Below are 22,080 nucleotides of genomic sequence, written 5' to 3' on the forward strand. Positions count from 1 at the left end.
CATTCACTATACTAAAGGCGCTAAATAAATGTAAGTTGTCAGTGCTTTTGTTGGGCTAATAGCACATTTTGATGTTGCACTCCCTCCAACGAAGCCCAAATGATCAATATATGTCTGGAGAATAAAAGTGAACCCAGAAACTGACCTCTTGGATGTACCAACCCCAACCCTTTTCCAGCCTGAGCAGCTTTAATTTTTCTCTGTCCATGAAGGGAGGTTGTAGCTCTGCTGCTACATTTCCTTTGATGTCACATCTTGTGAGTCACCTTAGCGAACAACTTCTGAAAATCTGGCTACATTTCCCACAGTGTTCTTTATCTATTTAATCAGTCATATCTTCAAAATGTACCAAACCTGTCGAACATGACTTGCTTTCAACAAACCATTGCTGGCCCTCCTTAACTAACTGATAGAATTCTAAATGTTTACTAATTTTATCTCAAATTATAGATCCTAACTTGAGGCAGGCAGCGAGTGTGGTGCGAGCAGGCCAAGTGTCACGCGCCATTTGTTTATTTAAGGAGGATTAGAAACTTGCCACTAGAGATTTTGCTGCCTCCTTCTTACAATAGTCCAGGGCTTATGCCATCAGGGCCTGGTCATTTATCTGCCCTAATTTCTGCTAACCTTTTCAAAATCAAGCCCTTTCCTTCAGTCTATCAATTGCTCCTTATGTTCCTACTGTGTATCTTTGTTCTCCCATCCACCATAATTTGCAGATCATTATTTAACGTCCTTGTTGTCCCTTCGTCCTTCAAGATTAGACTCCGCCCTTCTCCTCGTTTCCTAACAAAAATGGCTGCATTTGTTGCCAACGCTGCAGTAGTTGTATGCGCGGCTGCCATCTTTATAGTGGACAACGTGCAGCAGGGTGCATGCGTGGCCATCACTGGCCCTGGAATTGCAGATATTACAGTGCTGACAGCATCAAGTTAACATTTTAACAAGCCTCCTTCCATACACAGCTCACCCCAAAGCTCACCGGCAGGGCTGGAAGGGACAAGTGGAAAATGGGACCCACTCCGTCAGCCCATCGTCACCCCCCAGCCCCCAATTAAAATGAAACATCAGGTTGGTGTCTCTTTAGAAATTAATTAAGAGATGAAGTATTGAAAGAAATGGCTGGAGAGAGAGGGGCAGCGGGAGACCCACAGATAGGGAAATGGCTGTGGCCCGAGTGTTGTGGGACTCAGGAAGTGTGGAATTGTTTGAAAATTCAGGCCAGCCAATTAATTAGTTCAGACTAATTAAACCAGCTGGCGGGGTTTGTTTTTGTGGTATAAATCATTTTGGGGATACTTCGGCAATGAAACAAAATTCATTATTAACAGTTTGAAGGCTGCTAAAAAGGTTTATGAGGGTAGAGTTGTGTCCCTAGCAAATGATGTAATTGGATTCTGCACATGCACTGACAAGTGTGCGTAGATAGACAGGTATCGGTGGCCATCTTGCACGGCCATCTTGCATTGGCAGGCGATACAGTGAACAAGAAAGGACTCTGACAGATTTAGCAGTAGCTCAGATACATTCGCAAGTTGGGTGGGACAATCTAGACTTTCTGCCCCATTAAGTTCCCAGATCTGTATTGACACACGTCATGCCTCTGTTATCAATGCTTCTAACTCTTCAAATTTGCCTCTTCTACAATGCTTTTACCTTCCATTGCCTCATAGCCTGCTTCCTGCCCTTTCTCTTCTGATAGTATTTTCTTCCTATTTATTTTAGTTAAACCTTCTTCTGCTCCAACAGTGCTGCCCGCCCTCTCATGTCCTAAACCTAGACTCCTGTCACCATATTAGTTTAAACCTTGCCCCATTGTTCTATATAACAAGGTACCACACATAAGGCTACTTCATAAGATAAGAGCCCAAGGTATTGGGGGTAGTATATCAGCATGGATAGAGGATTGGCTAACTAATAGAAGACAGAGAGTTGGGATAAGAGGCATTTTCAGGATGGCAACCTGTAACTGGTGGCAGCCACAAGGATCAGTGCTTTGGCCTCGATTACTTACAATCTATGCTAATGACTTGGATGAGGGAAGTGAATGTACTATCGCCAAGTTTGTGGATGACTCAAAAATAGGTGGGAAGGCAAGTGGTGAGAATGACACAAAGAGTCGACAGAGGGATATAGACAGGTTAAGTGAGTGGGCAAAAACTTGGCAGGTGGAATATACTGTGGGAAAATGTGAGGTTATGCACTTTGGCAGGAAGAATAGAGGAGCTGAATATTATTTAAATGGAGAAAGACTGCAGAAAGCTGCAGCACAGAGGGATCTGGGAGTCCTTGTGCATGAATCCCAAAAAGCTAACATACAAGTTCAACAGGTAATAGGGAAGGCAAATGGAATGTTGGCCTTGATTTTAAAGGGAATGGAGTATAAAAATAGAGAAGTCTTGCTAAAACTATACAAGGCACTAGGTAGACCAGATCCAGAATACTGTGAACAATTTTGGTCCCCTTATCTAAGGAAAGATATACTAGCATTGGATGCAGTCCAGAGAAGGTTCACTAGGTTGATCCTGGGTATAGAGGGATTTTCTTATAAGGAGAGGTTGAGTAGATTAAGCCTGCACTCATTGGAGTTTAGAAAAATGAGAGGCGATCTTATTGAAACATATAAGATTCTTAGGGGGCTTGACAAGGTAGATGCTGAGAGGTTGTTTCCCCCTTGTGGGAGAGTCTAGGACCAGGGGGCATAATCTCAGAGTAAGGGGTCACCCACTTAAAACAGAGATGAGGAGGAATTTCTTCCCTCGGAGGGAAGTGAATCTATGGAATTCTTTACCACAGAGGGTTGTAGAGACTGGTTGGTTAAGTATAGTCAAGGCTGAGATAGACAGATTTTTAATCAGTAAGAGAATCGAGGGTTATAGGGACAAGGCAGGAAAGTGGAGTTGAGGATTATCAGATCAGCCATGATCTCATTGAATGGCAGAGCAGACTCGATGGGCCGAATGGCCTATTTCTGCTCCCACTCTTATGGTCTTATTCTATGTGTCCTTTCTGTGAGGATATTGAATTTGTTTCAGTTTAGGGTAAGGTTGCCCTCAGGTAAAGCCTCCCTTTGTTCCAGAAATTGCTCCAATATCACATGAATTGATCAATCTTGCACACATTAACCTTCCTAACCTTCCTCTCCTTAACCCACCCAACATGTGACACAGGAAACAATCTGGGGATTACCACCCTTGCAATCCTTTTCGATCTAAAATTTTCTGGCTTTTTTTGTGCTGGCTGCTTGTTCCCCTGTTTGTTGCTAGATGAAGCAGATTATATTTTTATGAACAATGGTCCTTTCTTCTGCATTTCAACATTGAAGGTCACACATTATCCTGGGAAGAATTACATTACAGTGCCAAGTGACATCAGTAAAAGAAAGCAGCAGGAACTTGAAGAGATGGTTCTTTGTGTTATGTAATGTTGAAAAGACTGATAATGAATTACTGGTAGTAACTGCACATAGGGTTCGGAATAGGCTGGATGCTTGGCCAGAGAGTGGTGAGCCTCTGGAATACATTGCTGGCTGGTGCAGAGGGTGATGGCTCTGTATCACCGGCAAGAAGGAGCTGGTTGGATCCCTTACTCAGGGAGAAAGCGCATCCTCCAAAAAGGTAAGTGACTTTATAGATAACACTTGGTCTGGGTGATCTCTGAACTGCTTTGATTACCTAAAGGGTATAGAGGGGAATTTTCCAGAGCATATTCTTCTCTTATTGGCCTTGGATCTTTCTTGAAGAATGGGAAGAGGTGGGTGGGAAGAAGCATTTAGTCATGATGGTACATGTGACATATGTGAGGTCATCCAGTTTGGATTTAAAAAGGATAGAATAGGATACTTGCTGATGACAATGATGACAAGCCAGAAACACTGGAGGCCCAAAGAGACTTGGACATAGACAATTGAACTGTCATGAATAGGTATGGAAGATAATCAAAAATGCTAATGCAAGGAGGTAGAAGTCATGTTTCAGCTATACAAAACCCTGGTTAGATCACACTGGGAGTACAGTGAGCAGTTCTGGGCATAGGAAGGCTATATTGGCCTTGGCAGGAGTGCCACGTAGATTTAATAGAATGATACATGGACTTCAAGAGTTGAATTATGAGGAGAGATTACACAAACTAAAGTTGTATTCCCTGGAATTTAGAAGGTTAGGGATGATTTGAACAAAATTTCCAAGATATTAACAGGAAGACATAGGGCAGGTTAGGAGTAACTATTTCTGCTTGCCGGGGAGTCTAGGGGGCCACAGTCTAAAAATTAGAGTCAGACCTCTCAGGAGTGAAATTATGGAACACTTCTTCACCGAAAGGGTGGTAGAAGTCTGGAACTCTCTCCCAAAAATGACAACTGATGTTAAATCAAAAGTTAACTTTAAATCTGAGATTGATAGATCTTTGCAATCCAAAATTATTGAGAGATTTTTGGGCAAGGCAGGTATATAGATCAGATCGCAGGTCAACCATAATCTCATTGAATGTCGGAACAGGCTCAAGGGGCTGAATGGCCTCCTCCTGATCCTATGTCCAGCTGTCACCTGATTTCAGACAGACTTGGCGGAACCACCGATTTTCCACCAGAAACCTTTGAGTTGGGTTTGCATAATTTCTAATGTCATCACAGCCTCTTGAAAGGATTATTGTCACATAATCCTGTGTGGCACATTCTGTACCTGCTAGACTCCTTTATGGAGCTATCAGCAAACCCACAGGCCTGTCAAGCGTTCAGTCCTGATGGGTTTTTTTTTTAACATATGCTTGCTTGTAACTGAAAAAGAAATGCTGAACATCAGTCATTCACTGATGCTGCAATCAATCAAGCCACATTTTACTTACATTTAATTTAAGGGTCCAGATGGCTCTTGACATTTAAAATATTTGCGATCCTTTGTGCCCTGCTAAATCAATACCAGCCTTGAAAGAAATAAAGACGGAGAGCAAGATTGATGGAAGATGTAGCATGCGAGCTTTAATTTTCAATTAAGATAAAAACAAAATACTGCGGATGCTGGAAATCCAAAACAAAAGCAGACAGCATTGGAAATTCTCAGCAGGTCCGGCAGCATCTGTGGCGAGAGAAACACAGCCAATGTTTTGAGCCCGTACGACTCTTTTTCAGAGGACTTGAAGTGCTGGCTGTGCTTTTCTCTCCAGAGATGCTGCTGGACGTGCTGAGTTTTTCCAGCTTTTTCTGTTTTTGTCTAATTTTCAAATGTCCATTTTAATCGACTACAAAGAAAAATCATGTGCTGGTGAGGAGAATAGCTGGCCACGTCCAACATTTACGAAGGCTCAAAGTCCTACAGGAGTAAAACAAATGCAAAATATGGCGTATTTCATTTTTTGGGATGAGTGTACATGTCGTGCACGGAAAACCAGACATGAAGTGATGCCAGCCCGGTTGAACATGCCAGCTTTGACTCAATTGGTAGCACTTTGGCCTGAGTTAGAGGGTGAGAAGATACAACGTTAGTTTGCACGTGTACGCTGACCACCCCCAGCTTTACCTCACCACCACCTCTGTCGACCCCTCCATTGTTGCTAGATTATTAGATGGCTTGTCCAACATCCAGCACTGGATGAGCAGAAACTTTCTCCAATTAAATATTGGGAAGGCTGCAATCATTGTTTTCAGCCCCCACTCCAAACTCCATTCCCTAGCTACCGACTCCATCACTCACCCTGGCAACATCGGAGATTAAGCCAGTCTGCTTGCAACCTATTTTGTCACATCTGATCATGAGAAGTTGTTCTGACCTCCTATTCACACCATCACTAAGACTGCCTATTTTCACCTCTAACATCGCCCAACTTCACCCCATCAGCTCACCTGCTGCTGAAACCCTCGTCCATGTCTTTGTTACTTCTACATTTGTCTATTCCAATGCATTCTGGCTGGCCTCCCACATTTGACCCTCTGTAAACTTGAGGTCATCTAAAACTCTATTGCCAGTGTCTTAACTCACAGCAGTCCCATTCCCTAGCACCCCTGTACTTGCTGAACTACATGGCTCGCTAACAAGCAACATCTTGATTTTAAAATTCTCAAATCTCTCATTCCCTTATTTTCAAATCCCCAATGGCTTTGCAGCCCTCTATTTCTATAATATCCTCCAGTCCCACAATGCTCTGAGATATCTGTTCTCCTCTAATTCTGGCCTCTTGTGCATTTCCAATTATAATTGTTCCAGCATTGGTAGTTGAGCCTTCACTTGTCTAGACCCCAAACTCTGCAATTCTCTCCCTAAACCTCTTTTCCTCCCCGTTACTTCATTTTTCTCTCTTAAGACATTCCTTAAAAATCTGCCTCTTTGACCAAGCTTTTGGTCATCTGACCTAATATCTCCTTAGTTTTGGTTCCCTTATCTAAGGGAAGGTATACTGGCATTGGAGGCAGTCCAGAGAAGGTTCACTAGGTTGATCCCGGGTATGGAGAGATTTTCTTATGAGGAGAGGTTGAGTAGGTTGGGCCTGTACTCACTGGAGTTTAGAAGAATGAGAGGCGACCTTATTGAAACATATTTGGGGCTCGACAGGGTAGATGCTGAGAGGTTGTTTCCCCTTGCGGGAGAGTCCAGGACCAAAGGGCATAATCTCAGAGTAAGGGGTCACCCATTTAAGAGATGAGGAGCCATTTCTTCTCTCAGAGGGTAGTCAATCTGTGGAATTCTTTACCGCAGAGGGCTGCAGAAGCTGGGTGGTAAAGTATATTCAAGACAGTGATGGACAGATTTTTAATCTGTATGGGAGTCAAGGGTTATCGGGAAAAGGCAGGAAAGTGCAGTTGATGATTATCAGGTCAGCCATTATCTCACCGAATGGTAGAGCAGACTCGATGGGCCAAATGGCCTATTTCTGCTCCTACGTCTTATGATCTTATGAGGCTCGGTGTCAGACTTTGTTTTATAATGCCCCTGTGAAGTGCCTTGGGTTGTTTCATTATTTGAAAGGTGCTTTATAGATATAAGTTGTTTTTGTTGTGAGTTCAAGTCCCATTCTGGACTGAAGCATATTGGGGAAAGTTTTACCATGGCAGAGTGAGTAGGAATGGGAGCAGGTGGAGGGGTGTTAGCTTCCCAAAAACATTGAAGCGTGTTTGGAAATTGGCTCCATACCAGCATTTTAAATATGTTAATTAGGCTGGAGGCCTCAGATTTCTGGGTTTCTCACACACTACCACCATGACACCCCACCCCACCCCTAGCAGATCCCAAGATTAAAACTCCCCCCGTCAACTTGGCTGATGCTTCATTGTCACAGTTGCTGTCTTTCAGATGACGTGTGTGTGTAAGTACCTTCTAGCTCAGGTGCACACAAAAGATCCCATGGCATGATTCGGTGAAGTTCCCAGTGTGCTGGCCAACACTTTTCTCCTCAAAAATTTCTTTGATTTCAAAGAAAGGAAAGGTGTGAAACAGCCTTAGCGAAATAGCTATAGCCTCCCATCTAACCCAGACTTTGTTCTGCCCCACTCACTCCATCTGATGCTATTTCATCATTGCAAATGTGCCCTCACAATTTTCCATCCACTCGTTCCAACTCAATGTTTTTTTTAAAACTGATACCATGCTTCAAAAGTTAGGCTGACACTCCCCAGTGCAGTACTGAGGGAATGCTGTACTGTCAGAGTTGCCATCTTTTAGATGAGGCATTAAATCAAGGGTGGATGCAAAATGGCAGTATTTTGAAGGCGAGCAGGGGAGTTATCCCCGGTGTTCCGGCCAAAAATCATCACCCAACCAGCATCACTAAAATAGTTGATTTGGTCATCATCTCCACTGCTGTTTGTGGGAGCTTGCTGTGTGCACATTGGTTGCCATATTTCCTACATTACAACAGTGACACTGCAAAAAAAAAATCTTCATTTGTATAAAAGTTTGACAAATTTGTTGGAGCTTTTTTGAGGTTGTTACTTGTAGCATAGATAAAGGAGAACCAGTGGATGTGGTGTATTTGGATTTTCAGAAGGCTTTTGATAGGGTCCCACACAGGAGGTTAGTAAACAAAATTAGAGGGCATGGGATTGGGGGAAACATACTGGTATGGATCGAGTATTGGTTAGCAGAGAGAAAACAGGGAGTAGGATTAAATGGGTCATTCTCAGGATGTCAGACTGTTACTAGTGGGGTACTGCAAGAATCCGTGCTAGGTCTACAGCTGTTTACAATCTATATAAATGGTTTGGATGCGAGGATCAATGGTAACATTTCCAAATTTGCTGATGACACCAAACTGGGGGGAATGTAAGTTGTGATGAGGATGCAAGGAGACTTCAAGAAAACTAGCTAAGTGAATGGGCTAGAATATGGCAGATGGGGTATAACGTGAATAAGTGTGAACTTATTCACTTTGGTAGAAAAAAAACAAAAAGGCAAGAGTATTTCTTAAATGGTGAGAGGTTGGGAAGTGCGGGTGTCCAAAGGGACCTGGGTGTCCTTGTTCATGAATCACTAAAAGCTAGCATGCAGGTGCAGCAAGCAGTTAGGAAGGCGTATGGTACGTTGGCCTTCATCGCAAGGAGTTTTGAGTATAAGAGTAATGGTGTCTTGCTGCAGTTGTATAGAGCCTTGGTAAGACCTCACGTGGAGTACTGTGCACAGTTTTGGTCTCTGTATCTAAGGAAGGATGTACTTGTCAAAGAGGGAGTGCAATGGAGATTCACCAGATTAATCACTTGGATGGTGCGATTGTCTATGAGGAGAGATTGAGGAAACTGGATCTTTATTCCTTAGAGTTTCGAAGAATGAGGGGTGACCTCATTGAAACTTACAGAATTCTTACAGGGCGTGACAGGGTGGATGTAGATAAGATATTTGGCCCTAGCTGCTGAGTCTAAAACCAGGGGACATATTCTCAGGATAAGGAGCAGGCAATTTAAGACTGAGATGAGGAGGAATTTCTTTACCCAGAGGCTGGTGAATCTTTGGAATTCTCTACTCCAGAGGGCTGTGGAAGCTCAGTCATTGAGCATGTTCAAGACAGAAATCGATAGATTTCAGGATACTAATGACGTCAAGGGATTTGGGGAAAGTGCGGGAAATTGGGATTGGGGTAGATGATCAGCCACTATCTAATTGAATGGCAGAGCAGGCTCAATGGGCTGAATGGCCAACTTCTGTTCCTATGTTCCTAAAGCACTTTGAAGCATGCTGAGGTTGCCTCATCCAGGTAAATATTCCATCACAACCTTGATATGTGTCTTGTAGATGTTGGACAGACTTTGGGGAGTTAGGAGCTGAGTTACATGTTACAGAATTCCCAGCCTCTGACCTGCCCTTGTAGCCACAGTATTTTTATGGCTAGTCCAGTTCAGTTTTATGGCTAGTCCAGGTCAATGGCAATCCCGAGGATGTTGATGACAGGGGATTCTGCAGCGGTAATGTTGTTGAATGTCAAGAGAAAGATGGTTAGATTCTATTTTGTTGTAGGTGGCCATTGCCTGGCACTTGTATGGCCATGAATGTTACTTGCGACTTATCAGCCCAAGCTTGAATGTTGTCCAGAACTTGCTGCATGTGGATGGGGACTGCTTCAGGATTTGAGGAGCTGCAAATGATACTGAATACTGTATGGATACTGTACAGGCATCAAAAAACATTTCCCACTTCTGACATTATGATGGAGGGAAGGTCATTAATGAAGTAACTGAAGATTCGGCCTAGGATTGGGGCTAAGATGTTTGTCCTTCAACAACCACAACCACCATCCTTAGTGATAGGTATGACTGCAACTAGTGGAGATTGTTCCCCCTGATTCCCATTAATTCCAGTTTTTCTAGGGCTCCTTGATGCCAGAATTAATCAAATGCTGCCTTGATGCTAGAGGCAGTCACTCTCACCTCACCTCTTGAATTCAGCTCTTTATTGCACATTTGGACCAAGGCTGAAGTGATTTCCCTCACTACACCACTGTGGGCACTTTTTCCATTTCTTACATCAACCACCCAGGTTGTGCAGCTCTTACATTCACACACTGGTAATTGATTGAAACCCACTCAACTTCATTTAGCAGACAGCAGATGGAACGAACTTTCATTCCATTAGCCTGGCCTAGATTTGAGCCCAGGTGGCAGGAATGAGAGGCCAGGGCCTAACTCACCCCACCATTTCAGACCTCCAATGATCACAGTTTTGAAGGGCAGGTGAATCCATGCCTTTTACAAAGAGGACAATTACAGTTTGGCAATTTTAAATCAGTTCTATTTATCAAGACAAGCTCAGTTTGGGCCTCTTACTGTGCTATTGTTCCATGTAATTCTATAAAGGGTTGGGTAGATGAGTGGTTTGGAGATTGGTGTGTTTCCTTTGATGCCTCAACTTCACCTCTGCATGTTAGAAAGGAGAGAAGCAGAGAGCTTAGGGTGGGAATTCCAGTGCTTAAGTGCTAGGCAGCTGAAGGCATGGCTGTCAATGTGGGAGTGAAGGAAATCAGGGGTGTGCAAGAGGCCAGGATTGGAGGATTATAGAGATCTTGGAGGGTTGTAGGGCTGAAGGAGGTTACAGAGATAGGAAGTGGTGAGGCTGTGTACCAGTGTAAGGTTACACATGTTTAAAGACGCAATGCACAACTTTTTTTTCTGGCCTTCCAGCTTGTATGATATGCAAGACATTCATGTTGCTGATCTGTATGGATAGGTTGTTCTCTTCTGCCTACTGAGGACCAGAAAAGATAGCTGACTATCACTTCAGAATGAATGTTTATGTTGCTGCTAATGTGCCAATGTTTCCAGAGGCATGAGCATAAAAGAAATCTGTGTAGATCTCAGAAACTCATTTTACCTTATAATGGTGGAGACAAAGCTATAGCTCTTATCATAAGAAATGGTCTGAGGTTGATGCAACATTGCTATTCTGTAGAGTCAGTGGATCACTATTATCCCAAAGAGCCATTGCAAAGCACATAGTGCTCGTAAACAGAATCTGAACAAAGTCCACAAGTAGGCTACACACGATTTTTAACTTCCTTCCTGTTTTAACATTAAAAACTAATCACCTAAGCAACCAGGCATTTCTTTTGGCAAATGTATAGGTTAATTTATAATGGTGGAGCTCATATTTATGTAAAGAAACTGACAATTTATCGACGCAGAGGAGTAACAACTTAAACTGAGTTTTAGATGACTGTGGATTAAAGTTCAATGCAAAAATATTAATTTTTTTTATGTATGATTTAAAGGTTAATCTTGTGCTGAGGAATAGGGTGATTTTTTGTGCTCAATCAGTTCTTCATTCTGCTCTGATCACAATTACAAATCATTCCCAAGGCAGCTTGAGAGACAGAAATGTAAAGATCTTTTTATATATGAAAGAACATTTTGTAATATGTAGTAGCAGAGAGACATAATAAATGAAATCTGTAGCAACAGATTGACTAGTCCCTTTTGTTTTCCCTTTTAAAGTTACTCTTTACACAATCAGAACTCAACTGCTATTGAAATCCAGTTTAAATGCCATCCAAGACACTTTCAGTTATGACAATGTACTGAGGACCATTTAGCTGTACCTCAGTGCTATTTTATTTTGTTGCTCATTGCAAAGTGTTGTTGTACAATTGGTACAGTTTTGTATTCTGTTAATTCATATTCTGGAGGGTATACCTGTCTTTGAAATGTTATTTCGTTTCCCCATCTCTTGTTGCCCTTGAAGGTCAATGAACAATAAGGTTTTACTGATGCACATCCATTAGGTGTGCAGTCTATAGTTACTATCCTCCTGGGGGATGAGGGATATAAACAAGGTCACAGGGGTCAAATAGACCTGCCTGGCAATGGGCCTTTAGAGCACACCATAATATCTGATATTTGAGTCAGTTAGGTTCACAGTCGGCATTCCAAGGCTGTGTTAAGAATTGACCAGCCAACATGCCTCATCAACAGGAACTAGAGAAGTAAACATCCATTGGTGGGATAGAGCTCATCCCAGTGGAACCAGGTGCCTGGTGAGCTAATGCTGTAATGGATGGGGTAGTTCTAACTAGATAAGGTTGTGGAAAAGTTGACCTGTACTCTGCTTTAGCAAGTGCACATGAGGAGTCTACAAACCTTGGCTCTTGTCAAATTGCTTTGACATATTCTGGCAGCTCTACTAGGACAGTTCATGCTCTCAATGTCAGACAAACAGAACCCCTACTTGTGGATCCCATAGTCATTTGAGACTTTTAATCACCAGGCAGATCAAGAACAAAGAAAAGTGCACAGAGCAACTCATTACTAGTTTTCCTGGTTCTTTGTTTTTGCCCAGAAAGAGGCCAAGGGGTTGGGATAAGCAAAGGGAGGGGCAGATATGGTATGGATCATAGCTGAAGATTTTTTTTAGTTATTTCAGCTCCACTCCAGAAGTTCACCTTGTAAACTTGTCTATTTTCTGTGTCATTGATATAACTTAGTTGTGCATTTTCCAATCATGGTCAAGTTTTACCAACACTATTTTCATGGAAGACCTTCTTCATGGAACTTAGATATCTCTTCACTGCTGAATTAAAGTGCCAGCCAAGACTCTAATGATAGCCCTCTCACCTCAGAGTCAAAAAATCAGGTGTTCAAGACTCACTACAGATGCCCGAGAATAAAATCTAGGCTGTCGCTCCAGTGCAATACTGAGGGAGTGCTGCAGTGGCTAAGGTGCTGCTGACTTTCAGGTGTGACATATCCACCCTCTCCAGTGGATGTAAAAGATCCCATGGCACTGTTTAAAGAAAATGGGAACAATTCTCATGTCCAATGTAACAGTTAGTCCTCAACCAACGTCACTAAAATGAACTGGTCATTCATTTCAGTGTTGTTTGTCTGACCTTGCAGTGCACAAATTGGCTGATGTGATTCAGATATTCTTGGGCATGTAGCAAGAGCTTTAGAAAGTCTAATGCTAACGGGAATGATCAATGATAAAAGAGATCAATGTAGACAGAGAACCACCTTTCTAAAGAGCCTCACAAACTGGATGAATGTACCACCAACAAAGATTATCCACACCTTTGGAGCAAGATTAACATGGAGGCTCATGGTCACCAATGTCCTCTTAGGGCATGGTACCTGAAGAGACAGGGAGCAAGAGATTCAGATATTGTATGTCCAGTTGATGTGATGTGTCAAGTGCATTAGCATCATGGGTAATGCGTAGTGACCAGTCTGCTTGTCACCTCTCACTTTCAGCTCTCACTGCTGGCTAGCAATATAACTAATGTGAATAGAGAGCCGAGTGTGTAAGCCCCTCCCACCAGTACATAGCCTCTTCATCAGCAAGGCCTATGTAGTGCCTTCCTGTGGTGACTTATGTAAACTGGGTACCTTGCAGATCCAGACTAAACTACAGAGGCCCCGGACATACAGACCCACTGGTGTGTGCTTTCACCCTGGCACCCACAAGTCAAAGCCCCAGCTATAGGTAAATAGCCCCATTGCTTTGTGAGTGTATCGGGAGAGAAGGCGGCTAAGGGACTAAACCTTGACAGAAAATCCGAAGTGGACTCCCATAGGCAGTAATCTGTCATCTATCAGGCAGCTTTCCGGCAACTCCTGCAGCAGAGCTGATACCAAACAGTATTGGTTTCATCCTTTCCTTTGGGCAGTACTAGCAATGCTGAGAGGGAGTCCTGATGCTTGGGTAACTCATGGTCTCCATGCAATTTGCCCAGGCCTGCACCCTGGAGAGGGCGCTCCAGCTTCATGGTTTATGGTTGCACAACACGGGGGTTTCAGATATTACTATTTGTCAGCAGTGTCTCGACTGGTAGCACTTCCTGCATCCGAGTGATGAGGGTTTTGGATTCGAGTGCCACCCCATGACTCGAGCACAACAATCTAGGCTAACACTCCAGTGGAGTACCAAGTGAGTGCTGCATTGTCAGAAGTGCCATTTTGTGTTAAAGCCAAGGCCCTATCTACTCTCTCGGGTGGGCATGAAGGATCCCATGGCACTGTTTAGTGGAAGAGCAGGGGAGTAATCCCTGGTGTCCCAGTCAATATCCATCACTCAATCAAAATCACAAAACAGATTCTCTGGTCATGAGCAAATTGCTGTTTGTGGGATCTTACTGTGCACAAATTAGCTACCGTGTTACCGTGCATTACAACAGTGGCTACATTTCAAAAGCACTTCATTGGCTGTAAAGCGCTTCGCGATGTCCAGTGGTCGTGATTTGTGAAAGGCGCTATACAAATGCAAGTCTTTCCTTTTTGGCCGTGATTACAATTCAAAAGACGGCAATTCATTGGCTGCAAAACACTTTAGGATGTCCTGAGGTCACGCTAATATAAACACAGTTTGTTTGAAAATACCTGGATCTGCTAGTTTCCCTGACAGTGCACCCCATTTCTCCCTCAGAGCTCCTCACTGACTGGCTAGCGTACAAACATCTTTATCAGCTCCCTAAATAACATTTACAAAGGAGCTATACCAATAGCATTTCTCTGGTGATATCTTTGATTTGAAAAAAAATGTCAAAAGAATTACATTGGACCTCACTAAGTCAGGAACAGTTCAGTAATGTCAAACTTCCAGTGGTATTCCAACTGAGGGATTAATCCCTTCCCCATTATAGCCCTGTCAACTATCTTTCACCAGAAGAACAAGACTGGGTTCTCAGTTGGCAGCGGGAGCGGTGTGTGACTGGCGTGGAGGCTGAGAGCTGGAAAGAGATGCCTGGTAGCGACCAGGTAGCAGCATGTGAAGCCTTCAGTCACATAGCAGCGCGCTCTACAGAGGGGAAGCGAACAAAGGTAGATGAGCTTCATCTGCGGAAGGCAAGGCGGTTTAAATAAAGACAGGACAGAGAAAATTGGCACGAAGGGCGGGGTGGGGAGATCAGAGTGTGTGTAAACACAAAACCTCACTGGAAGAAAAGGCGCAGGAACGAATCTATGCAAATCCCATTCTACGGTCAGCAAGTGAGTTAAAACTGCGAGTCAAGAGATGCAGGAATAAGACTAAGTTTGGTAATGGGGTGTTGATAAAGTGGTTTAGAGAACAGGGTTTGAAGAGACATTCAGTTGCGAACTAATCCATTCAATTGCACCAACTTTAGAGCAATCTCGAAAAGAGAAAACTTTGCAAAGCCTTGTGATGAGTGTGTGTTTACTTGTTGCAGTTTAATCGCGCTGGGTCGGTATGGATGAGAATCAAAGCTTTACCCAGAGCAATGAGACGGCTGCAGGAGGCTCGGCGGGAGATGGGCAGTACCAGATCAGCACTGACAGCTTCATTGTCCTCTTCATCTTCAGCCTGATCTTCTGCCTCGGGGTGCTGGGCAACTCGCTGGTCATCACAGTGCTGGCTCGGAGCAAACCGGGCAAAGCCCTCAGCACCACCAACATCTTCATCCTCAACCTGAGCATCGCTGACCTCTCCTACCTGCTCTTCTGTATCCCCTTCCAGGCCACCTACTACATCCTGCCGAGCTGGATCTTCGGCGGCTTCCTCTGCAAGTTCGTCCACTACTTCTTCACGGTGTCGGTGCTGGTCAGCATCTTCACCCTGTCGGCCATGGCTGTGGACCGCTACATCGCCATCGTCCACTCCAGGAAGTCCTCCTGCATTCGGGTCTCCCGCAACGCCGTCATCAGCATGGTCTGCATCTGGCTCCTGTCCCTGGCCTTGGCCTCGCCGACGGCTTATTACCACATGCTGGTTCGCAAGAAGGCCCAGGGTCCCTTCTGCTGGGAGAACTGGGAAGTCCTCACCCACAGGCAGATCTACAAAGTGGCCACTTTCGTGGTAGGCTACTTGCTGCCCCTGCTTCTCATCTGCTACTGTTACGCCAAGGTAAGGCATGAGCTGGCAACCAAAAAAAAACAAACAAACTAAAGAGAGTGTTTTTAAAAAAAAAACCTCCCCAAGCCACCTTTATAAACTGATAGTTACAGTGTTGGAGATATCGTGATAGTTTCATGGTCCGTCCTGGTTAAAACTGTAGAACCAAAGTGATTTATTCTACTGGAATCCAGCCTAGTAAATGGTGAACACTTGCTTGCAACTCTTCACGTTGTCCTCAGTCCCCTGATGGGATACAAGTCACACTTAATCCCCGTTGAATGGTCACTCCATCGGACAGTGACCGGTCCGGAAAGTCGTGTCGCTTTGTAGACACCTTCCCCCTTTCGGATCGTGTCTAGTCTAACGCTGGGATGTGATGGTGTCCGATGGACAATCCATTATCTTTCCTGATTGCCCTTTGTAAATTTAATTAAACACACACGACGCCAATTACAGCAATTGGGGTGAAGCTGAGTTAGGTGAGCATCAATGTCGTAGGTTCAACCACCGGTTTAGGTGTGTTTATTGTCTAAATCCTGCCAGTCACTTGCTGGGCAGTGACAATAAGGTCACGGTTTGGTAAGGCAGGGTCAGCGTTCGGAAAATGACATGCTTCAACTGCTAGGATACTTGTCAACCTCACACTGGTGACTAATCCTGGAACACCCTCCCTTAACAGCACTGTGGGTGCACCTACACCACATGGACTGCAGTGGTTCAAGTAGGTGGCTCACCACTTCAAGGGCAATTGAGAGATGGGCAATAAATGCTGCCCTTATCAGCTAACCCCACATTTCATGAAAGAACAAAAGAAAAATCACTCCTGCTCCAGCTCTGTCCGACCTTAAACTCAACCCCCTCATTTAAGAGCAGATCCAACTAAATGCTATCGAAAAGGTAATTTCCTTGTGTGAATCAAACAACTCACGGATTGACGGTTCCTGAAAAAAGTCACAGCTTTTTCTTCTTGTAAACTGTAAAGAAGAAGGTTTGGGGCACTGAATTAGCGCACTAGCTCGGGGATGGGTGGGATGTGGGGCATGGGGAGGGTTTGGATGAGCTGGTTGGGTGGACAAGAGTGTGGCAAATGGAATGTAGTGTGAACAGGTGTGGGGTTGCCCACTTTGGTTGGGGGGGGGGGTGGTTGGGGCTGAGGCATGAAGTGTTTCTTGTCTGGTGGGAGGTTGGGGAGGGTTGATGTCCAGAGGGACCTGGGTGTTCTTGTTCATGAGTCACTAAAAGCTAACATGCCTGTGCAGCAAGCAATTAGGAAGACAAATGGTATGCTGATCTTCACTGTAAAGGGATTTGAGCACAGGAGTAAAGATGTCTTGCTGCAATTGCATAGGGTCTTGGTGAGACCGCACCTGGAGTATTATGTACAGTTTTGGCCTCCTTACCTAAGGAAGGATATAGTTGTCCTAGAGGGAGTGCAACAGAGGTTCACCAGGATAATCCCTGGAATGGCGGGATTGTTTTATAAGGAGTGAGGAAACTGGGCCTTTATTCTCTAGAGTTTCGAAGAATGATAGGTGATCTCACTGAAACTTACAAAATTCTTACAGGGCGTGACAGAGTAGATGTGGATTGGATGTCTCTCCTGGCAGGTGAGTCTAGAACCAGGGGACACAGTCTCAGAATAAGGGGCAGGCCATTTAGGACTATGAGGAGGAATTTCTTCACTCAGAGGGTGGTGAATCTTTGGAATTCTCTACCCCAGAGGGCTGTGGAAGCTTAGGCATTGAGCATGTTCATGACAGAAATCGATAGATTTCAGGAGACTAATGGCATCAAGGGATATTAGGATAGTGCGGGAAAAATGGCGTAGAGGTGGATATCAGCCATGATCTATTTGAATGGTGGAGCAGGCTCGATGGGCAGAATGGCCCACTCCTGTTCTGATGTCCCAGTGTTCCTATGAAAGCCACGATTGAATCTGCTTCCACCACACTCTCAGGCAGTGCATTCCAGATCCTAAACACTCGCTACTCGAAAAAGATTTTCTCATGTCGCCTCTGCTTCTTTCGCCATTCACCTTTAACCATTATCTTTTGGTTCTCAACCCTCCTTCCAGTGGAAACAAGTCTTCTATATACACTCTGTCTGGACCCCTCATGATTTTGAACACCTCTACAAACCTCCTTTCAACATTCTCTTGGGAGAACAACCCCAGCTTCTCCAATCTATCCATGTAAGTGAAGTCCCTCATGCCCAGAACATATGAAATAGGAGCAGGAGAAGGCTATTCAGCCCTTCGAGCCTGCTCTGCCATTCAATGAGATCATGGCTGATCTTCTACCTCAATGCCATTTTCCTGCACTTTCCCCGTATCCTTTGATGTTTTTAACATGTAAAAATCACGGTCTTGAATATATTCAATGACTGAGCCTCCATGGCCCTCTGAGGCAGAGAATTCCAAAGATTCACCAACTTCTGAGTGAAGAAATCCCTCCTCATCTCAGTCTTAAGTGACCTGCCCCTTACTCTGAGATTGTGTCCCTTGGTTCTAGACACCCCTAGCCAAGGGAAAGCCACATCGACCCTGTCGAGCCCTGTAAGAATTTTATATGTTTAAATGAGGTCACCTCTCATTCTTCTGAACTCCAGAGAATTAGAGCCCAGTTTATTTCACCCCTCCTCACAGGACAATCCCTCCATTCCAGGAATTAATTTGGTAAACCTTTGTTGCACTTCCTCTATGGCAAGTAAATCTTTCCTTAGGGAAGGAGACCAAAACTGCACACAATACTCATGGTGTGTCTCACCAAGACTATATATAATTGCAATAAGACTTCTTTATTCCTACGCTTAAATCCTCTTGTAATAAAGGCCAATGTACCATTTGCCTTCTTAATTGCTTGCTGTACCAGCATGTTAGCTTTCAGTGACTCATGAACAAGGACTCCCAGGTCCCTTTGACGATCAACACTTCCCAGCCTCTCACCATTTAACAAATATCTTATATTTCTGTTTTTTCTGCCAAAGTGGATAACCTCACATTTCTCCACATTATGTTCCATCTGTCAAATTTTGGCCCACTTGCTTAGCCTCTTCAAATCCCCTTGAAGTGTCTTTGCACCCTCCTTACAACTCACATTTTCAGGAGAGGAGGAAGCAATAGAAAACTGATGAGAAGGGAGTACAAAAGCAATAGTACATATGTTTAGCTAGAGTGCTTTGTTACTTTGCCTACAACTAGCAGTACAGTGAACTAGCAGCACAGTTTGATGATTCTGTTGTCATTGGATGGCATTTCAAGAGAGTTTGGACAATGAAGGGAATGTGAAACAATTTATTTATCTGGCTTGTGGAGGTAGCTGCCATTATTGTAATCAGTCTTTCATCAACCTCAGGTTAAATCTACAGGAATATCCTAGTGGATTTGGGTCTATGTATATGAAATAGGGATTGGACCTGCCCAGTGACAGATGAATCCTCCCAATTTGAAGTTTGTTTACATCTGAAGCAACTTTCATGGCTGAGTGGGGCAAGTTTAGAACTTAAATTGTTGCTGTAGAATCATACAAGGTGGAAGAAGGCTATTTGTCTCATTGGGTGTTTGCCAGCTCACTGAAAGACCTATCTAAACGGTCCCTCTCCATTGCTCATTCCCCAGTGGACTGCATTTTTTCCTTTTTAAATAGAGGTGCCAATTCCTTTTGAAAGTTACTATTGCATTTCCTTTCATCATGCCTTTCAGGCAGTGCATCACAAAAGTTCACTCAGTAAAAATATTTCTCCTGATCTCTGCCTGGGTCTTTTTTTTTGCCAATTATTTTAAAACTGTCTTGTGGATACTAATCCTCCTGCCAATGGAAACAAATCTTCCCTTTCTGTGCTGTCAAAAAACCTTCAGAGGAATTACAGAGACATTTTGTTCCTGCACCATATTCTATTGCTTATCCCAGGTCACCAGCGCTGTGATTGTTAAGACCTTGATTTAGTTTCACATTTTAAATCGTTTGGGGTCCACTGGTTTGCCACACATCCAAATAAAGGGACAGGAGATTTTCGTTTAAATGTAAATTGCCGCTTCAGTGCACACACCCTACCTCAGAAATGTACAGCCTCATGTCTGCATCCATCATCTGTATCTGCGTTAATTTGACACCCCAGGTCTATCTGCATGCTATGTGCTAAAATGCTTTCAGGTTTCTAGCTAATGCCAGCTCATTGATTTGCAATGAAAAACACAGATCTGCATGTCTACATTTTCTTGACTCGGACTCAGCCATCTTCTACCCAGACCCATATGCCTCTGTGTAAGCTAAACACCAACAGCTTACATACGACAGAGAACTGCATCCATTATATTGATGTTGGTACACAGTATGAATTACAAGAAAGATGTTCATTTCTCTTTATTTATTTTCGATGTCGTGATGTAATGAAATACACACGAAGACAAAGTTCTTTTAAAAAAGAAGCAGAATATTTATTAGCAATATTCTTGTTCTACATTTTACAAAAAGCATCATTCTTGAAAGTCATCCAATTCCTGTGGCTCCTTTAGCACAAAACGTGATCATCACAGTTTTATTGTTGATATCTGGACTAGTAGTTTGGTTAAATGCTTGCCTAAGATAAGTACAAACATGGGGATCTGATATTTTAGTTACTTATCAGTCGTGCAGCATCCAGAACAGTGGCTCTGTTTGCTTTTGGAAATCTACCAACCGTAATTTTTTCTAAAGCCCATTTTACCCCAATTGTTGATCTAATTCCTGCTCCACTTGTCCTGCAGTTTAGACGTTAAAAATGATCTTCAGGATTTTTAATACAAATTCAGTGAAACAAATGCCAAAATTCGGCAGATGCTGAAAATCTGAAATAAAAGCAGTTTCTAAGCAAGTACAGAGTCAGGGAAAGGGACGGGGAAGTTGGAATGATAAGAAAGGTCTGTAACGGGGTGAAGGGCAGGAATGATTGAATGGCAAAAGGCTGGTGAGAATGGGACAAGAACTTGCTTTAACTCTGTTGCCGTCTATCCCAGAGGGCTGTGAAAGCTCAGTCATTGAGCATGTCCAAGTTAGAAATCAGTAGGATTCTGGATTCTTCTGATATCAAGGGATATGAGGATAGTGGGGAAAAATGGCATGGAGGTAGGTGGTCAGCTGTGATCTGTTTGAATGGTGGAGCAGGCTTGATGGGCTGAATGGCCTACTCATGCTCCTATGTTCCAATCCATCCTTAGAAACTGTCATGTTTCTAACATTGCCCAGTTCTGATAAAAGATCACCAACCCGAAACGCTGGCACTGTGTCTCTCTCTCTCTCTCTCTCTCCATGATGCCTGACCTGCTGAGTGCTTCAGCATTTTCAGTTTTTATTGCAAATTCAGTTGTCTTTTTGTTGGCTCTTCTTAGGAAAAATAAGCAATTGTAGACTATCATTCACTATCAGTGATTTTATGATAACACTTGTGTTATTTGCAGGTGCTGAATCACTTACACAAAAAGTTACGCAATATGTCGAAGAAATCAGAAACATCTAAAAAGAAGGTAAGCTGGTAGCTTGATCCTCCCCGATCTCGGCTCCCCTCCAAATCTGACCTCTTGCACTTTCCCAATTTCAATCACTCCACTTATGGCGGCCGTCATTCAACTGTCTAGGCTCAAAGCTATGGGATTCCCTCTTTGATCCTTTCATCTCTTCACCCTCTCTCCTTCTTTCAGACACTCCTTAAAACTTACCAGGCTAAATTCTCCTTATGTGACTCAGGGTCAAATTTTGCTTGCTAATGCTCCTGTGAAGCACCTTGAAATGTTTCATTACATTAAAGGTGATATATAAATGCACGTTGTTATTGAAACAGGATGGCATTCAGTATGTGATGCACACCTGCTGGAGTTTAAACTATTTTATCAGTATAAATAGACCAGTGACCTAGTGCAAGATAATGAACCAATTATTTGGGCAAAGATTTATACATGTGACTAATGGTTGGTTACAATCTTCGCAATCGTGCAACAATACCTTCAGATAGCGATGTCTTTTGGATCGATTTAATTACGGAAAAAGGACTGGGTAGGATTGCTGTACCTGCCAATTCTGAGAAAAATATTAAAATGAATGGTTCTAGAAACATGAGAGGGAGTAATGATAAATTAGCTTAGGTGCAAATCATAGTTTTCCAAAATTGTTTGCAAGCAAAGCTTGTATCAAAGGGCCAGAGAATGATGAATGTTACTCCCCTATTCAATAAATGGAAACAGATAACCCATATAACCCACAGTTAGCCTCTCTCTCTCTATATATATATATATATATATATATATGTATATATATATATCTCTCTCATAAAATGAATGTGCTGCTGAGGCTTT

At 43.3% G+C, this 22,080-nt stretch overlaps 1 protein-coding gene across 1 annotated transcript in view; it reads left to right on the forward strand.

The window, feature by feature from the left end:
* Positions 1-15,110: 15,110 nt before the first annotated feature.
* Positions 15,111-22,080, forward strand: part of galr1a (galanin receptor 1a) — a 32,791-nt gene continuing 25,821 nt past the window's right edge. Inside the window, exons 1-2 of the mRNA XM_041190252.1 lie at positions 15,111-15,764; positions 21,190-21,255. Coding sequence (XP_041046186.1) covers positions 15,111-15,764; positions 21,190-21,255 — 720 coding nt within the window. The remainder of the gene's footprint in view (positions 15,765-21,189; positions 21,256-22,080) is intronic.

The sequence above is a fragment of the Carcharodon carcharias genome, chromosome 6, assembly GCF_017639515.1.
Source record: "Carcharodon carcharias isolate sCarCar2 chromosome 6, sCarCar2.pri, whole genome shotgun sequence".
Classification (NCBI taxonomy): domain Eukaryota; kingdom Metazoa; phylum Chordata; class Chondrichthyes; order Lamniformes; family Lamnidae; genus Carcharodon; species Carcharodon carcharias.